The sequence below is a fragment of the Nansenia antarctica genome (genome assembly GCF_963989245.1).
Source record: "Nansenia antarctica genome assembly, chromosome: 4".
NCBI classification, from domain to species: domain Eukaryota; kingdom Metazoa; phylum Chordata; class Actinopteri; order Argentiniformes; family Microstomatidae; genus Nansenia; species Nansenia antarctica.
This window is the reverse complement of record NC_137689.1, coordinates 2,462,057-2,478,115: the sequence shown is the minus strand read 5'-3', so window position 1 is coordinate 2,478,115 and position 16,059 is coordinate 2,462,057. Positions and strand designations below refer to the sequence as shown.

General features: G+C 47.1%; 2 protein-coding genes across 2 annotated transcripts in view; both read left to right on the top strand.

Annotated features, from left to right (window-relative positions):
* Positions 1-791: 791 nt before the first annotated feature.
* On the top strand, positions 792-7,104 carry msantd2 (Myb/SANT DNA binding domain containing 2; the record flags this gene model as incomplete). Its single annotated transcript, XM_080528066.1, has 6 exons — positions 792-1,124; positions 1,854-1,976; positions 3,641-3,896; positions 4,865-4,934; positions 6,066-6,562; positions 6,659-7,104. 6 exons carry the CDS (start codon positions 792-794, stop codon positions 7,102-7,104), a joined length of 1,725 nt encoding a protein of 574 aa, XP_080384192.1.
* Positions 7,105-11,942: 4,838 nt separating this feature from the next.
* The window catches only part of esama (endothelial cell adhesion molecule a), a gene marked incomplete at its 3' end in the record, with an annotated part of 70,226 nt that continues 66,109 nt past the window's right edge, over positions 11,943-16,059 (top strand). The window contains exon 1 of the mRNA XM_080530345.1: positions 11,943-12,073. Within this exon, the coding sequence (XP_080386471.1) occupies positions 12,004-12,073 (70 nt within the window). The 5' untranslated portion in view covers positions 11,943-12,003. The remainder of the gene's footprint in view (positions 12,074-16,059) is intronic.

Genomic DNA, 16,059 nt, shown 5'->3' with positions numbered 1-16,059 from the left:
ACAGAAAAACTGAGAGTTGTCAGAAATACATTACCTGGAGATTCAATAAGATAGTTGTATATGTCAGGACACCTCGTCCACTTTGATGGAGGCAGACTGAAAGGACTGACTGGCCATTGGATTGGGGCTCCTAATAGCTAAAAAGCAATACTATTTTCTTATTGTATCGTATTAAAGTAGCAAAGAAGACCACACATTTGTATTGACCGCCAGTCAAACTTCTAACACTTCTACCACCCAGAAGGGGGCGTGGTCGTTCTGATGACGTATGACTGCTCTGATGAAGACCCTGAATTTGTATTTACCGCCAATCAAACTAAAGGACTGTTTCCCCAAAAAAGGGGCGGGGCATGACATTTATAATTATAATAATAATTATTTTTATTATTATTGTTGTTGTTATTATTATTATTATTGTTATTATCATTATTATTATTATTATTATTATTATTAAGATTATTATATATTTATATTTATGAACATACCCGGATGTGTTGCTCTGATGAATGACGCCTCTACAGGTGGCCGCCTGCACCAGCAGTTTCCGGAGGCAGACGTCAGACGACCAAAATAAATAACGTTCTCCTTTCATGATTCTGCAATATAAGATTTCATATCTCTTGAAATTAATCAAAGAGGACGCAAACCTTTTTTGTCCTTATCTATCTAATCTAACAAATCCCACCTTTTGTAAAAAAAAAAAAAAAAAAAAAAAAACACCTGTCACTCAGCGTCACGTGACCCGTCGTCAACCATCCCCATCCCCCCTCCCCTTAGCAACAGAAGCAAAGATGGCGGCGGCCAGTAACGCCGATCATCACTCTCCCGAGATAACGACGCCGTTAAAGATCCCCAAAACAGAATTCATCCCCTCCCCGGAATCCCCGGAGTCACCCTCCAGCAACCCCTACCACTCCCACCCCTCCACACCCAACCGCTTCTCGCCTCTGAACAACGGTCTGTCCGGTATCTCCGTAGCAGCGGGCCGCAGTGGAGCCTCGGCGTCGAGTAGCTTCGCGGCGGCGGCCTGCCGGGGGATGTCCTGGACCCCGTCAGAGACCAACGCGCTGATCGCCGTCTGGGGCAACGAGCGGCTGACGGAGGCGCGCATGCAGCAGCTGGAGGTGGGGACAGTATGTTTGAGCCTGTCTGACTGTCTGTGTGATGTTTGAGGTGTGTGTAGGTCCTAGGCCCTGGACAATCTAGACAATCTGATGGCAGCTACCAGATTGTAATCATAAGTGCAATATTGAAATACAACTGTGAACATTTCAAACCTGCAAACTGCGACACTTTAAATGAATGTGCAATAACACTATGTGCAATATGACAACCCTCGGGTACATAAGGTTCAGAGAGGCATTCACTTGATGTTGAAACATCCAACCTTATCCTGCATGCAGCAGCTGGAGGTGAATGATGTTTCAACATCAAGTGAATCAATCAGCCACATTGAGGCTGTTTGGAGAGCAGAGAGAGGCTCTGCCCAGTGTTAGTATAGTGTTCCTAATAAAGTGGTCAGTGAGGGTATGTGTGTCTCTAGGTGTGTGTGTGTGTGTGTGTGTGTGTGTGTGTGTGTGTGTGTTCTCTCCCTAGCTGCCCGTGCCTATGAATGAATGAATGAATGAATGAATGGTCTTTATTGTCATTAATACAGTACAGGTACCATACAACGAAATTTAGGAGGGGGGGCTCCCCTGGTGCTAGGAAAAAAAAACTAAAAACAAGAAGGAAAAAAGAGCTGGTTTACATAAATAAAGGCTATATACACTATCCACTATACTATACTATACAAATAAAACACTGTGCTGTACTCTATGCTATGCTATAAATATCCTAACATTTCCTGAAAGGTGGCGGGCACCAGCGTGTTCTCCGGCAAGGCGCCCGGGCCCGCTATGTACGAGCGCGTGAGCAGAGCCCTGGCCGAGCTGGGCTACGAGAGGACGCCGTCCCAGTGCAGGGAGAGGATGAAGGTATGAATGGATGACAGAGTAAGCATGGTCATCTATCACAGCTAGGTTGCTTAACTAGGTTGCCTGCTACCCTCCTCGTCTGCATATGCTTGCTTGGCTATGTCTAATGTCATTGCACTGCCACGCATCGATTGTGTATAAGTTCATGTTTACCAATACCTGGCTAGCTGGGTCAAGCATGTGGCTTTGTAATGTCCCGCACCCCCAATCTATTACCTGCTTAATATCCCCATCAACTACTATCCCACCATGACCGAGCACACAGGCGATTATGTAGCAGCATTGTGGTAGCATCAGTGAGATGTGAACAGTGCATTTTAGCAATGAACCACCTAGTTTTTACTCTACTAACTCTACTCATCAGTTTGTACTCGTACTATGGTCTTTGCCATGATGATATAAGTCCAGGATGTAAGGCCTAGCAGCCTCAGTGGCCCCTCTGCCCTTTGAGACCAACGGCACCACAAACTACCAAAACACCCTCACACAGTTGTGCATGACTCTGTCTGTGTCTATGTCATTGCCTGCCATCGATTGTATGAGTTAATGTTTACCAATACCCTAGCTGGGTCAAGCATGTGGCTTTGTAAATGTCCCGCACCCCAATCTATTACCTGCTTAATATCCCCATCAACTACTATCCCACCGTGACCTAGCACACAGGCAATTATGTAGCAGCATTGTAGTAGCATCAGTGAGATGTGAACAGTGCATTTTTAGCAATGGACCCCCTAGTTAACATCAGTTTTATTCGTTACTAACATGGTTAGGGTCTTTGCCATGATGATATAAGTCCAGGATGTAAGGCCTAGCAGCCTCAGTGGCCCTCTGCCCTTTGAGACCAACGGCACCACAAACTACCAAAACACTCTCACACAGTTGTGCATGACATGCCAAGCTAGATGTCCCGGCTAGGCCTATATACCACCAGCCATTGTCCTTGTATGAAGTAAGTAAGTAGCCTTGAGAAGCGATGGTTCTCGAGCCTAACGGCCCATAGGAACAGGAGCCTATCTCCTGTTTCAGTAGCGTGAGGCGGCTCGATGTGCAAGTACACCCCCCTGGACATGACGCTGGTATGTCGCAGGGTCTCCTCCTTATATGAGGGACCTCTCAATGCCAGTTCACAGTGAATATCTGACTAAACACAAGCAAATGTCAACGTCAAGCCTCCTCTTTGCCTCACCCCGTTTGTGGGTGGCTGTGTCTCAGGAGGTAGACGCTGTGTCTCAGGAGGTAGAGGCTGTGTCTCAGGAGGTAGAGTCTGTGTCTCAGGAGGTAGAGGCTGGTGGAGGTAGAGGCTGTGTCTCAGGAGGTAGAGGCTGTGTCTCAGGAGGTAGAGGTTGTGTCTCAGGAGGTGGAGGCTGTGTCTCAGGAGGTAGAGGCTGTGTCTCAGGAGGTAGAGCCGCCGTCTAATGATCGCAAGGTCGGCAGATCGGCGGTTTGAGCCCCGGCTGGCCACATGTCGAGGTGTCCTTTGGGCAAGACACTGAACCCCAAATTGCTCCCAGTGAGCGGGCCGGCCAGCGCCTTGCATGGTAGCTTGCCGCCATCGGTGTGTGAATGGGTGAATGAGAGGCCGTTGTAAAGCGCTTTGGAATAAGGCTCTATGTAAGTCAGTCTGTTTACCATTTACCATTTACCATCTTCCTTCTGACACTCAGACCCTGCGTCGGTGCTACAGCCGCGTGAAGGAGCACGGCATCGGGAAGAGGAAGAGCAGCTACTCCATCGAGCAGCTGGAGAAGGTGTTCGGCCAGGGCGGCTGGGACGCCCAGACGTGCGCGCCGGTGCTCATCAACAGCAGCGGCCTGTACCAGGAGATGGAGTCTGACGGCAGCACCATGGAGGACCTCTCCCAGGAGGACTGGTGCAACCAGATGCTGGCCTCCGCATTCCAGGAGGGGGAGATGGAGACGGGTGAGGAGGGGGAGGGAGAGGGTGGTGGTGGTGATGATGATGGTGGTATTAGGGATGAAGATGTAGTAGTGGTGTAGTAGTGGTGGTCTAGTCTAGGCCTTCCAGGAGGGGGAGATAGAGACTTGTGAGGAGGAGGGTGGTGGTGGTGGTGATGATGATGATGATGATGATGATGATGATGATGATACTACTGATGAATGATGACGGTGGTATTAGTGATGAAGATGTAGTAGTGGTCTAGTTTACGCCTTCCAGGAGGGGGAGACTGGTGAGGAGGAGGGTGGTGGTGGTGATGATGATGATGATACTGATGATGATGATGATGATGATGATGACGGTGGTATTAGTGATGAAGATGTATGTTATAGGTGGTCTAGTAGTGAGTTGGACTGGTGATGGGAAGGTTGTGAAAAATCCCGCCTGAAACACCACCACTAGTGTGTCTTTGAGTAAGGCCCTTAGCCCTCAGTTACTCCAGGGGGAATGTCCCTGTAATCCCTATTTGTAAATCGTTTTGGATTAAAAGCGTCTGCTAAATGGCAATTCTAATTCTACCTATACGTTTTTGTGCAGGTCTGTTCGTCACAGTGGTGATAACGGAGTAGCCTATGATTCTTTACTGTCCTGCCACTTGAGCACGATTTGCTTTAGATGCGATCGTTTCTAACGATCGTTTGGGGGGGGATTAAGACTGTGTTATTAAATGTATTATCTGTTTATTTCTTACATTTGTTTCTCTTCTTTTATTGTATTTTATCTTTACCTACTTTCTACTGTTTTAACTACTTCCCCTGCTTTTATAGTCATTTTATGCTTATATGTTTTTATATTCATTTTATGCTTGTACCGGTATATGTTTTTATATTCACTTTATGTTTTTATCCCTGTTGGAAAGCACTTCGAGCTGCATTTCTTGTATGAATGGTGCTATATAAATAAAGCTTTACTTACTTACTTTGTATCTGCAGAGGAAATCCCGCTTCCGAAGCCAAACAAAGTGGTGCAGCAGCTTCGACCAGAGCCCTCACCACACGTCCAGTAAGTATCACCGCCGGGACCTTAGCTGTGTGTTACTCCCAGTCCAGTCACCATTCAAATGCCTAAACCTACCTGTTCTCCCATGCATACAACCTTCCCTACCCCTAACCATCTCCCCTAACCCTGCCACCCCCTCCCTCCCCCCCTGGACATGCATACAACCTCCCCTACCACCTAACCATCTCCCCTAACCCTGCCACCCCCCTCCCCCCCTGGACATGCATACAACCTCCCCTACCCCTAACCATCTCCCCTAACCCTGCCACCCCCCTCCCCCCTGGACATGCATACAACCTCCTCTACCCCTAACCATCTCCCCTAACCCTGCCACCCCCCCACCCCCTCCCCCCCTGGACATGCATACAACCTCCCCTACCCCTAACCATCTCCCCTAACCCTGCCACCCCCCCACCCCCTCCCCCCCTGGACATGCATACAACCTCCCCTACCCCTAACCATCTCCCCTAACCCTGCCACCCCCCCACCCCCTCCCCCCCTGGACATGCATACAACCTCCCCTACCCCTAACCATCTCCCCTAACCCTGCCACCCCCCCTCCCTCCCCCCCTGGACATGCATACAACCTCCCCTACCCCTAACCATCTCCCCTAACCCTGCCACCCCCCCCCCCGGACATTGCTGTGTTAATTGTTCCCTGTGCCTGTTCGTTAACTCTGTGTTCTATGTTCTAGTAATATCAAGCATTTGTCACTGTCGAGTGGATTATCTGTACATTACAAACCTCTAGTTTCGACCTTATCTTGACCGTTAACACTAGAACAGCCATGGGTGGGGTCATTTGACCCTGTGAGTAAAGACAATTTTTTATATCTTTGGACTCGATTCAATTTCAGGACCCTGCTTTCAGGACTTTTCCTAGATATGTGCGTTCTACCACCCAGTATCCTTACATTTTCAAAATCACATCAGGATAAGCTAGTATGAAGCTATTTTGCAGTTTTTCTGTGTAGGAAGCCAGCTAATTTACAAGCGGCCAACTAGTGGTCGTTGTGTGTAAATAGCAGCTTCCCATTGTAAAGAGGGGGCGGCTCTTTTAGTAGGTAAAAAAAGGCACGGCTGTTCTAGTGCTAACGCATTCTGGTTTCCCCCCACACCCCTCCCCCCAAACAGGAAACAGGAAGTGATGCAGAACGTGATGCGCATCCTGGAGTCGGTGGAGCTGAAGTGGGAGCACTTCCAGACGTGGACCGACTTCTCCCGCCTGCACCTCTCCAACAAGCTGGCCATCTTCGGCGTGGGCTACAACACGCGCTGGCACGAGGACATACGCTACCACTACGCAGAGATCAGCTCCCAGGTGCCCCTGGGAAAACGCCTCCGCGAGTACTTCAACCCCGAGAAGCCGGAGGGCCGTGTCATCATGACCAAGGTCCAGAAGATGAACTGGAAGAACGTCTACTACAAGTTCTTGGACATCACCATCAGCGAGGCCCGCTGCCTGGAGCTGCACATGGAGGTGGACTGGATCCCCATCGCCCAATCACGGGTGACCGGCTGCACCAACGGGACCTCCCAGTATCTCCTGCCGGGGGGGATCCCCAAGACTTACGGCCTCTACGCCATCGGCTACGAGGAGCTAGCTGTGTCTTCGTCGTCGACGTCGGACAGTACCGGCGAGGGAAAGACGAATTCGGCCTCTCCGCATCTCGACGACTCCTCAGACCACCTGAGTTTACCTCAGCCCGGGGGGGCGGGGGGGTCAGAGTGTGTGGGAGGGGGGGGGGCGGCGGGGGGAGGGGGAGGTGTTAAAGGGGAGAGGACAGGGGGAGGGGCCAAAGTGACTTATTGCTTCCTGGGCATCGCGGAGGAGAGGACCCTGCAGCAGTGTCTGTTCCAGCACTTTCAGAGCTCCGGGAAACACTTCGGGGGTGGAGGGCGCGGCGGGGGGGGGCCGTCGGCGGTCACCCGCTTCCTCCAGGGGAACTGTAGCAGTCCGGTCGCTGGGGGGTCGGGGGGGGCAGAGGGCTCCCAGGAGGGGGGGTGCTGGGGCTCCTCCTCTTCCTCCTCCTCCAAACATTCGGCCATTTACATCAAGTTCATCGAGGTGGAGCTGGACTTCCTCTCGGCCGGGTCCCTGGTGGAATGTCTAGAGATCGCTGTGGGTTACGCCTTACAGTACAACAACAGAGAGACGTTGGCTAACTTGTAGGCTAACGCTAACTCTTCCTTGTTTTGTTTTTGACTCCTCCTGAGAGACTGAAGGATGTTAGGCTAACGCTACGGACGAATATTTAAACTTAAGGGACTCGGAAGAGAAAGGGCGACGTTCTCTATACAGACTAAAACAGCACTGAGACTGAGACTGAGAAAAAAATACACTGTCTTACTGATTATTCCTCTATTATGTGTGTGAGGTTGGCGATTATTTAAGCGGTCGTTTAAAGTTTAAACAAGCAAAGGACAATTATGTTACATGCGAAATGTATTTTTTGCTACCTGCAGTATTTCAAAGACAACTCTTGATTGAAGATGTTACGACGGTTACTTTGGCCAGTTATTGCTTTTTGTCGGTCCGCAGCAGTATGTATTTCTCCCAACGTGGTCTTATCAGGGAACGAGAGAGATGGGGGGGGGGGGGGGGGGGGGGGGGTGACGACAAGTGCTGGATGCATTCCTTCCCTACCTCTTATCATAGCAGTGGGATGGCAAGAAGAAGAGAACGATTGTTTGCGCTTGTTCTTTTTAAAACTGCCTTTTCTTTGACTGTCTGAGGTCAATTGTCGTCAATTTATCGTCACATCTGATGTGCCAGAAACAGATGATGACCGTTGGGAAAGTGGAACCCCATTTTCAAAAAAGTACCTAAAGGAGAGGGGTGGGTGAAATGGATGAATATATTACATATTAAAAATCTCTATCTCTATATAGAAAAATATATATTTAAGAATATATATTGATGTTGTTAAGCATTCCAAGCATTTGCGAAACATTTAAAAACATTTTGAAGATTGTTTCTGTTTTCCGGTCTGTATTTTATTGAGTTCAACACACAGTGTCTTTTTGCGTATTATTGTTTGGAGGTCACAGTCTTGTATGTTTACATGTTCTGAAAAAAGAATAAACAAGGTGACTGACCCTCATTTGCCACTCACAAAAACATCACCGTTCAGTAGAGTCTTTTACTACTGGTGTCAGTTTGGAATAAGTCGTTATATATAAGTGCAGTCCATCTACCATTTATTTACCATTGAATAATATCGAATGTATCTATTCTAATCAAACAGGAGGAGAGAACAGCCTGTATGAAAACAGACCTTCTTATTCTGAAATGCAGCATGCAGGTAATAACCACTGAGTGTTTGGTGGCATAATCACCTGTCTTCCTGAAGGGGGATTTTTATTTGTTGTCATGCTCTGGTTTGGCCAGCAGATGGCGGTAAAGCCATACCTTGAAAGCTGCAGGCATCGTCTTTTTTTTGTTACCCCTACCTGATTTAGAAGGTAAACTGTATGTTATCGTTCCCAAGTTTTTAAGGGATGACGTACTCATAGGCTATCTGTCTCTTTCCATTTTCCATAATAATTCCAGGAGCAAATCATCTGCAAGCCCTTCCACAGAGTAAATGGACACATTCACACACCAACGGCGGCAAGCTACCATGCAAGGCGCCGGCCCGCTCACTGGGAGCAATTTGGGGTTCATCATATCTTGCCCAAAGACACCTCGGCATGTGGCCAGCCGGGGTTCGAACCGCCGATCTGCCGACCTTGCGATCATTAGACGCCGGCTCTACCTCCTGAGACACAGCCTCTACCTCCTGAGACACAGCCTCTACCTCCTGAGACACAGCCTCTACCTCCTGAGACACAGCTTCTACCTCCTGAAACACAGCCTCTACCTCCTGAGACACAGCCTCTACCTCCTGAGACACAGCCTCTACCTCCTGAGACACAGCCTCTACCTCCTGAGACACAACCTCTACCTCCTGAGACACAGCCTCTACCTCCTGAGACACAGCCTCTACCTCCTGAGACACAGCCTCTACCTCCTGAGACACAGCCTCTACCTCCTGAGACACAGCCACCCCAAGAGTACCTTAGTGCTTAATAACACCTGAGTAGCTTTTCATTTTGAAGGTAAAACTAAGAATAACATTGCATGTTTTGAATCAACGCCCGTGCTTTCATCACAGTTCCCAGACTATCTGTCTCCCCCGTACTGTTTTTAATGATTAAAGACATTGCTGGAATTGTAATATTGGTTTTGACTGTATATTGGCAGCATTATTGAGGTCCTGGAGTTACCATAGTTACCATAGAATTCATCTAGGTGACATTCTGACATTGAAGAAGATCTATGGACATTTTGACAGACAGGCTTTTATTTTGATATTGTCCAGTTAATTGTAACCTTGCAGTACCAAATTCTTAATTAATATCCATGTTTACCATGTTTTGTATCCATGTTTACTTCTTCAGGGGAGAGGACAATGTTGACCAACAAACTCATCTGGGTGATGGAATTGATGCTCAAGTCATGAGTGGATCATACCAATGTAAATAGTGAAAATACCACCGCTCATCCGTGATCAGACTTAGCTGATGTGCTGGAGCTGAAGAGTATCAAAAGAGTGCAAAAAACCAACATCCACACACTCAAATATGTGCAAAAAACTTAGTTTATTGCGAGGGCTTTCGGTCATAGACCTTCTTCAGGCATAAAGCAGACAAGTGAATGCAGCGGTATAAAGGGTTCAAACAATACCACTTGATTAGCCAATGCACCGCATTGTTGTATTATGTTATTGCATATTTGGGAGGTTAGGGGATGTTCTGGCCTGTGTTTTGGTCAGCTGTTGGCAATGCCGTTGGTATCAAGCCCTGTCTAGTATTTAAGGTTGTAAATAAGAGAATAGACCTCTCCTCTGATAACAATGTCACATTGTCCTATGTGTCGTACGGTATGTTTATGTTCACATGTGAATGTATCAGATGATTAACATCTCATCTAAGAAAGAGGTTCACAATTTACAGTAATAAAATAGGATTGAAGATGTGTCACTATAACCTACATAGCATCATAGCATACAATTACTAACCAGATACATTTAGTGAATTCAGTCAAATCAATTGTTTCAATTTCAGGTGTTTATCAAAATCTTTTGAATCTGTTTGATGCAGAGAAGGGTCAGTGTACCATCTTGTGTGTAGGAGGCTACTCTGTAGGTCTCACACACTATTAGGCCTGTACTCTTTCAGGAACTGTTCACGGTCCTTGACAGACAGTACAGAAATGAAAATAAGATGTGCAAGTCTCCCTTCCTCCCCCCCCTCCATCCCTCCCCCCCTCCCTCCCTCCCTCCATCCCTCCCCCCCATCCCTCCATCCCTCCCCCCCCTCCCTCCCCCCCTCCCCCCCCCTCACTCCATCCCTCCCCCCCCACCTCCCTCTCTCCCTCCCTCCCTCCATCCCTCCCTCCCTGCTCCCTCCATCCCTCCCTCCCTGCTCCCTCCATCCCTCCCTCTCTCCCTCCCTCCCTCCACCACCACCTGGAGTGATTCCGAGGAGGAGGACCAGATGCAAACTCTTGTCTTATGCATATAAGATGTGACCCGGCTAGCCTCAGGTTTAATAACAGAAGTGAAGCCGCGTGCGTCTCTGATAATTGAGCAGTCCTGCTGCGTTACCCTCGCCGGGGTCTCCATGGCAACTGGCCAGCCGCTGAGGAAAAGCGTCCACCTCAGAGCGCCACCGCTCCTGTCTACTCTGTCTCTCTCTCTCCAGCGCTGCCACGGCGCGACTCAGACGCTGGGGGGTAGCCCTCTACCACACCCCACCACCACAGCCCTCCTGACAAGCCACCGAGGCTTGTTTGTTTGCATTAGCCATCCAGGGGAATAAACTCACAGTAACAACATGAAAGTGCAGTTTCAGGAGAGAAAGAAAGAGAGAGAAAGAGGAGAAGTGATTTGACTACAGTTGGAGATGCTCTTTGATGCTGAAATGGATGCTGTGCCTTGGTTAGATTGTTTTTGCTGCAATTGCACAATGCATCAGTTAATAGAGCAATCGTGTATTAAATAGAATTTGGCTTCAGTAATAATAATAAAATCATAATAATAATAATAATTTACATTTATAGCTATAGCGCCTTTCAGGGGACCCAAGGACGCTTTACAGAAACAGAAAGTATAGAGAGAGGGAGAGAGAGAGAGATTGTACTTAATAATTTTATTTAGTTAAGTTAAATACAGTTTGTATTCAATGTGTTCATCCTCATAACTACAACCATGAGGTTACACGTGTGCGTTTGTATGTCTGGATGATATTTTTCAAATTAACCCAAAAAATAATAGATCATGCAGATTGACTATATAAGTAACATCCACCATCCTCACACAATAACATTCTTAATCTTCACCACCGTCCAAAGTGCTGTGTTCCTATGAGGTCCTGTGTGATTGGGTTAGGGGGGTTAGGATGCACCTGTCCTGTGTGATTGGGTTAGGGGGGTTAGGATGCACCTGTCCTGTGTGATTGGGTTAGGGGGGTTAGGATGCACCTGTCCCGTAGGTGCGCTGGGAGGCGCGTGTGGTGTGGGCATGGAAGGGCGTTCCTAAACGCGGACAGGTGTCGTTCGTCCAGGTGGCAGCCCAGAGAGACGAGAGATTATTTGGGATAATGACACATCATGTCCAAAAAAAACTACTTTCACAGTTTTTGTCGACAAGCGCAGATTCCAAAAGCGGCACAGCGGATGCGTAAAAGCGACAGTTGAAGAGGACCCTTTTGGTGCCGAGGCTTTGGACACTCGCTTTGTGTCACTGTGAAATATAGTACATACTCCACCCACGACGCTTCGGATTGTTAAAGCTAAAGCTGTACTGCAAAGGACGAAGACAATTTCAGGAGTCAGGACTAGGGATAATATCGCAGATCCACCTCTGGACTACGCGTAACCCTTCGTCTGAGCGCTTGTGGTACAAGGAAGCCACTTGAAAGGCTGAACTACCAGCGCCCAAGGCAGATAACGGAGGAGAGAGACTAGGTGATCCATTAGGACTGGACTTGGAGGCTCTGGCACACAGAAGGCTGTGTATGCTGAACTATGGAGACGTACTGTACTCCGAGGACACTTGGCACCTTGCTGTCACTTACCTTTCTCCTAGTGTGTCCAGGTAAGACAATGGTCATTATGAGTTTTTAAATAATGTTTCTTTGTTTTTTACAATATTGTGTTGGCTATTTTTTTTTCCAGTTTATGTTCATATTTGTGTTAAGTGTCTGGTTCATGTATAATTGTCGAACTGCGCCAGCCCCCCACAGAAACACAAAGAATGTTGAGGTGACATGAGACAATCATTACTTGACCCAAAAGGTGAAATTAATAATTGTGTTGTAGTACATGATGAGTGTTCCCGGGCTGGACATGGGGATTTAAACCTGAAGCACCTGTTTGGTTCGTCTTATTTGTAACAAGTGTGTTAGGCAGAATTCAGATGGCAGGGACAGAATAATGTATTTATTCCTGTTAGACCCACTGCTTTACCACAATAACTCTGTTCAGCAGTGTCTGGGCTCCTATATGACTGTGTTTGTAGAACGAGAAGTTTAATTAACAGTTGTTTCATTCTACAATTAAAATGGACAATTTAGCAAAACTTGTTTAATCCACTTTTTTTTTTTTTTTTTTACAAAATAGTGATTTAGCCTAAATAAACAGGCAATGTTAGTAATGTACTTTGTTTATTGAACATGTAGGAAGTTCATGTATAACAATCAACTAAACGTGAACAATTACACTGTATTGCAGATATGTGTTGAACTTCAATTGATACATGCCTACTTATATGGCACACATGTGTTGTTTTAGGATGGACTTGAACATAGTAAATCATTTTATCTTGTTCTTACATCATCCATGCTCCTCTCCTCTGCCCTTCTGCTTGTTCTGTTTCCAAAACAATCACAACATGCTGAGACAGACAATCTCAGCCTGTTTCACCTTACAGGGTGTGGCATTCTCACTAACAGACTTCCTACTAGAACTACTACAGATTATTTCAAGGTCTTATTCCACGCCACTGCATTCTCTTCCTGTTTCTTATCAAGTGTATATGCACAATACTGCTTAGTATCTGACTGATAATCTGTCTGACCTGAGCATATCAGATTATTAGAATAAATATTTCTCTATGTGATCTAACTGCCCTTGACTTAAGCGGTGTTAAGTTAAGTTAGTCGACTGCAGGTGTGTCCCTTAAGATCGAGGGCCAAGGCTTGGAAAGGAAGCAGTCATGAATAGGGTCCTGCTAACAGGAAGACATGATGTTCTCAGAACCGGCCATGACTGTGTTGTTTTGTAATGTGTCATAAGAGGAATTGAGCTGTCCTCTTGGACAAACAGGATATGCCCTAATTGTTCTTTGTGTCCTTTAATCAAACATCAGAGTAGTAATGGAGGAAAGACGTGGAAATGAGTTTCGGGGCTGTTAGAGTAGAGAGAACCAGTTCTGTGGAACTGACGGGCAGTGGAAGCCAACTGGACTAAAGAGGATTTCAGACGCCCTTGGTCACAGCCAGTGTGTGGCACAGCGTACTGTCTGGTGCAGTGGCGGACTCGGGCTGTTTGAAGGGCAGGGGGGGGGGGCGAAAAGAAAAAACGGGCATCTACTGCACAACATGGGACTCCATCAGTGCACATGGTCAAGTTTAGACCATTGGAAGGGCAGCCAATAGGGCACATCCTCTAATTTTCGCCACTCAAAAGGGCATTTTTGCCTCTCAAAAGGGCACTTAAGAGAGACGTTTTTCAACCGGGGGTGCACCAGGAGGGGCGGTCGCCCCGCCTGCCCCCCCCCCTGAGTCCGCCAGTGGTCACAGCCAGCGTGTGGCACAGCGTACTGTCTGGTGTTCCTTTTATCCCAGCGTGCTGCTCTGTGGGGGTCTTAAGCTCTGTGTTTATTTGATTTTAAACCTCACTGTGATTCATTAATTAATTAATTAGCCTAATTAATTTCATGATCATCAATTCCCCCCCAAAACACACCCAACAGCAACAGTTCACATCTTAGCCTGGTCATTTAGCAGACACTCTGGAGCGACTCACACTGCCTCACAATGGTTTACAACACATCTGCCTAAAGTAATTGAAACACCTATCACAATCATCGCAAGTAAGACTTTCTATAAGTGGCATAAGCACCCACAGTGCTAGAGAAAAGGAAGAAATCGTTAGGTTTTGTTGTGCTTGAGAGGTTATAGGAGAGGTCTGGTGAGGAGGATGTAGTCTGATGTTAAGCATCCAAGTTAAACATTGATCAGGCTTTTTCTTTCTTTCAGTAATCATGATTGATTGATTGATTGATTGATTGAGTTTATTCATGGATGGAGTAAACACAGTAATCAAAGGGATGTGAACACTTATTTCCAATATGGCCCTTTGATATTAACATACAAGACAACAATAACATCACACAATCATTAAATAATCATTATCCCCCCCCAAACAAACATGTTTCATGTTAACAGAATGATCGTTGCGTGAATGGTGGTGGTATAGTACACACATCTAGTATGATTATCTACGCCTTATTTGCTTCTCTCATTTGAATCACATCTCAGTTCAGCAGGTTGAGTAAGTAGGCGTGTGTGATGTGTTGTAATTGTTGAAATGACCTTGTGGTGGTGGTTTCCTAGGCAAGTACTCTATTATTGCATCTCATTACTGAAGGAACGTGTTCTCTGTCAGTCGCCTTGGTTTGACCCCTCAGGATGGGACACGCACTCTGTGTAGCTGTTTGCTGAAGACCCAGAAACAATCACGCCTGGTTCAGGCCAGTGACACTTGCAGGCAGATACCACCGTATGGTGGGGTGGGGTTCGAGTCCCGGCTGGCCACATGTCGAAGTGTCCTTGGGCAAGACACTGAACCCCAAATTGCTCCCAGTGAGCGGGCCGGCGCCTTGCATGGTAGCTTGCCGCCATTGGTGTGTGAATGTGTCTGTGAATGGGTGAATGAGAGGCCGTTGTAAAGCGCTTTGGATAAAGGCGCTATATAAGTGCAGTCCATTTACCATCTACCACCATCTTATATAGAGGACCTAGCAAGTGTGTTCTATACTTTCCACTCTTCACTTGCTGACCGTCCGAAGCGTACGGTAGTGTGTTGTGTAGTGTGTTGTGTGTTGTGTAGTGTGTAGTGTGTTTTCGTAGCTACTTAAACAACTTAACTGTTCTACTGAGGATCCTATGGTTCTCTTGGGTCGTTGTCTTTACTTGCATCCTGTGCTTCAGCTCGACGTTCAAAGAAGAATATAGATGAAGTCACATTTAATGGTATTCATTACATGTAGCAGGCTAACAGAGAAAAATCAATAGATAGCTTGTGTGCTCGCAATTCTTTGGAATTGTTTGAACCTCTGCTAGTTCAACGACAATTCCTCAAATTATAGACTTGGACAGTCAGCTAACTTGAGTGACTTTTTGGACCACTTGAGCCCTTGGCTAGCTTTGACACAGCATTGTTTTTCTCTCCTCATCCGAGGATCATTAGCGCCCTGTTGGCAGGAAGGTTGGGTAGTTTGCATTCACAGTTCTTGGACTACTCGAGCCATTACTAGTTCAACACCATTTCTAGCTCGTTACTGTGTGTAGCTTAATCTAGCTCTCTAACGTGAGCTTCAACTACCTACTGGGATGGTTGGCTAGCGCGAACGTTCATCATTATTAAACGGCTAATCTGACAGTTGCTAGCACATACGCAGTGCTACTTATTGCACTCAGGCAATTGACATGCTTGCTGCACTACTTTGGTGTGTGCGGGCAAGTGCTTTCTCTCAAGGGAGATTTGACTAATGACCACTAATGCACACACTCTCACACTCTCCCATCAGCGACCACACGCCCTCCCGTACGCCTTCCCTCCCTCCAGTGGGTTCTAATCCCTCGACAGAGTGAGAGAGAAAACGGTTCGTCCTTACTTCTGATAGGCCCAGATGGTCGCCATGGGAGACCTTGAAGGTCGACAGAGAGCCCAGCTTCTCTACGTGCCCGCTTGGAGCCACCTGCAAACCATTTGTTCTGCCCTCATCCCGAGCTGATGGATGTTTGGGTTCGGGCCCCCCGTCCAACCTAGCTTTGGAAGGCCTGCCTCCAAACGCGA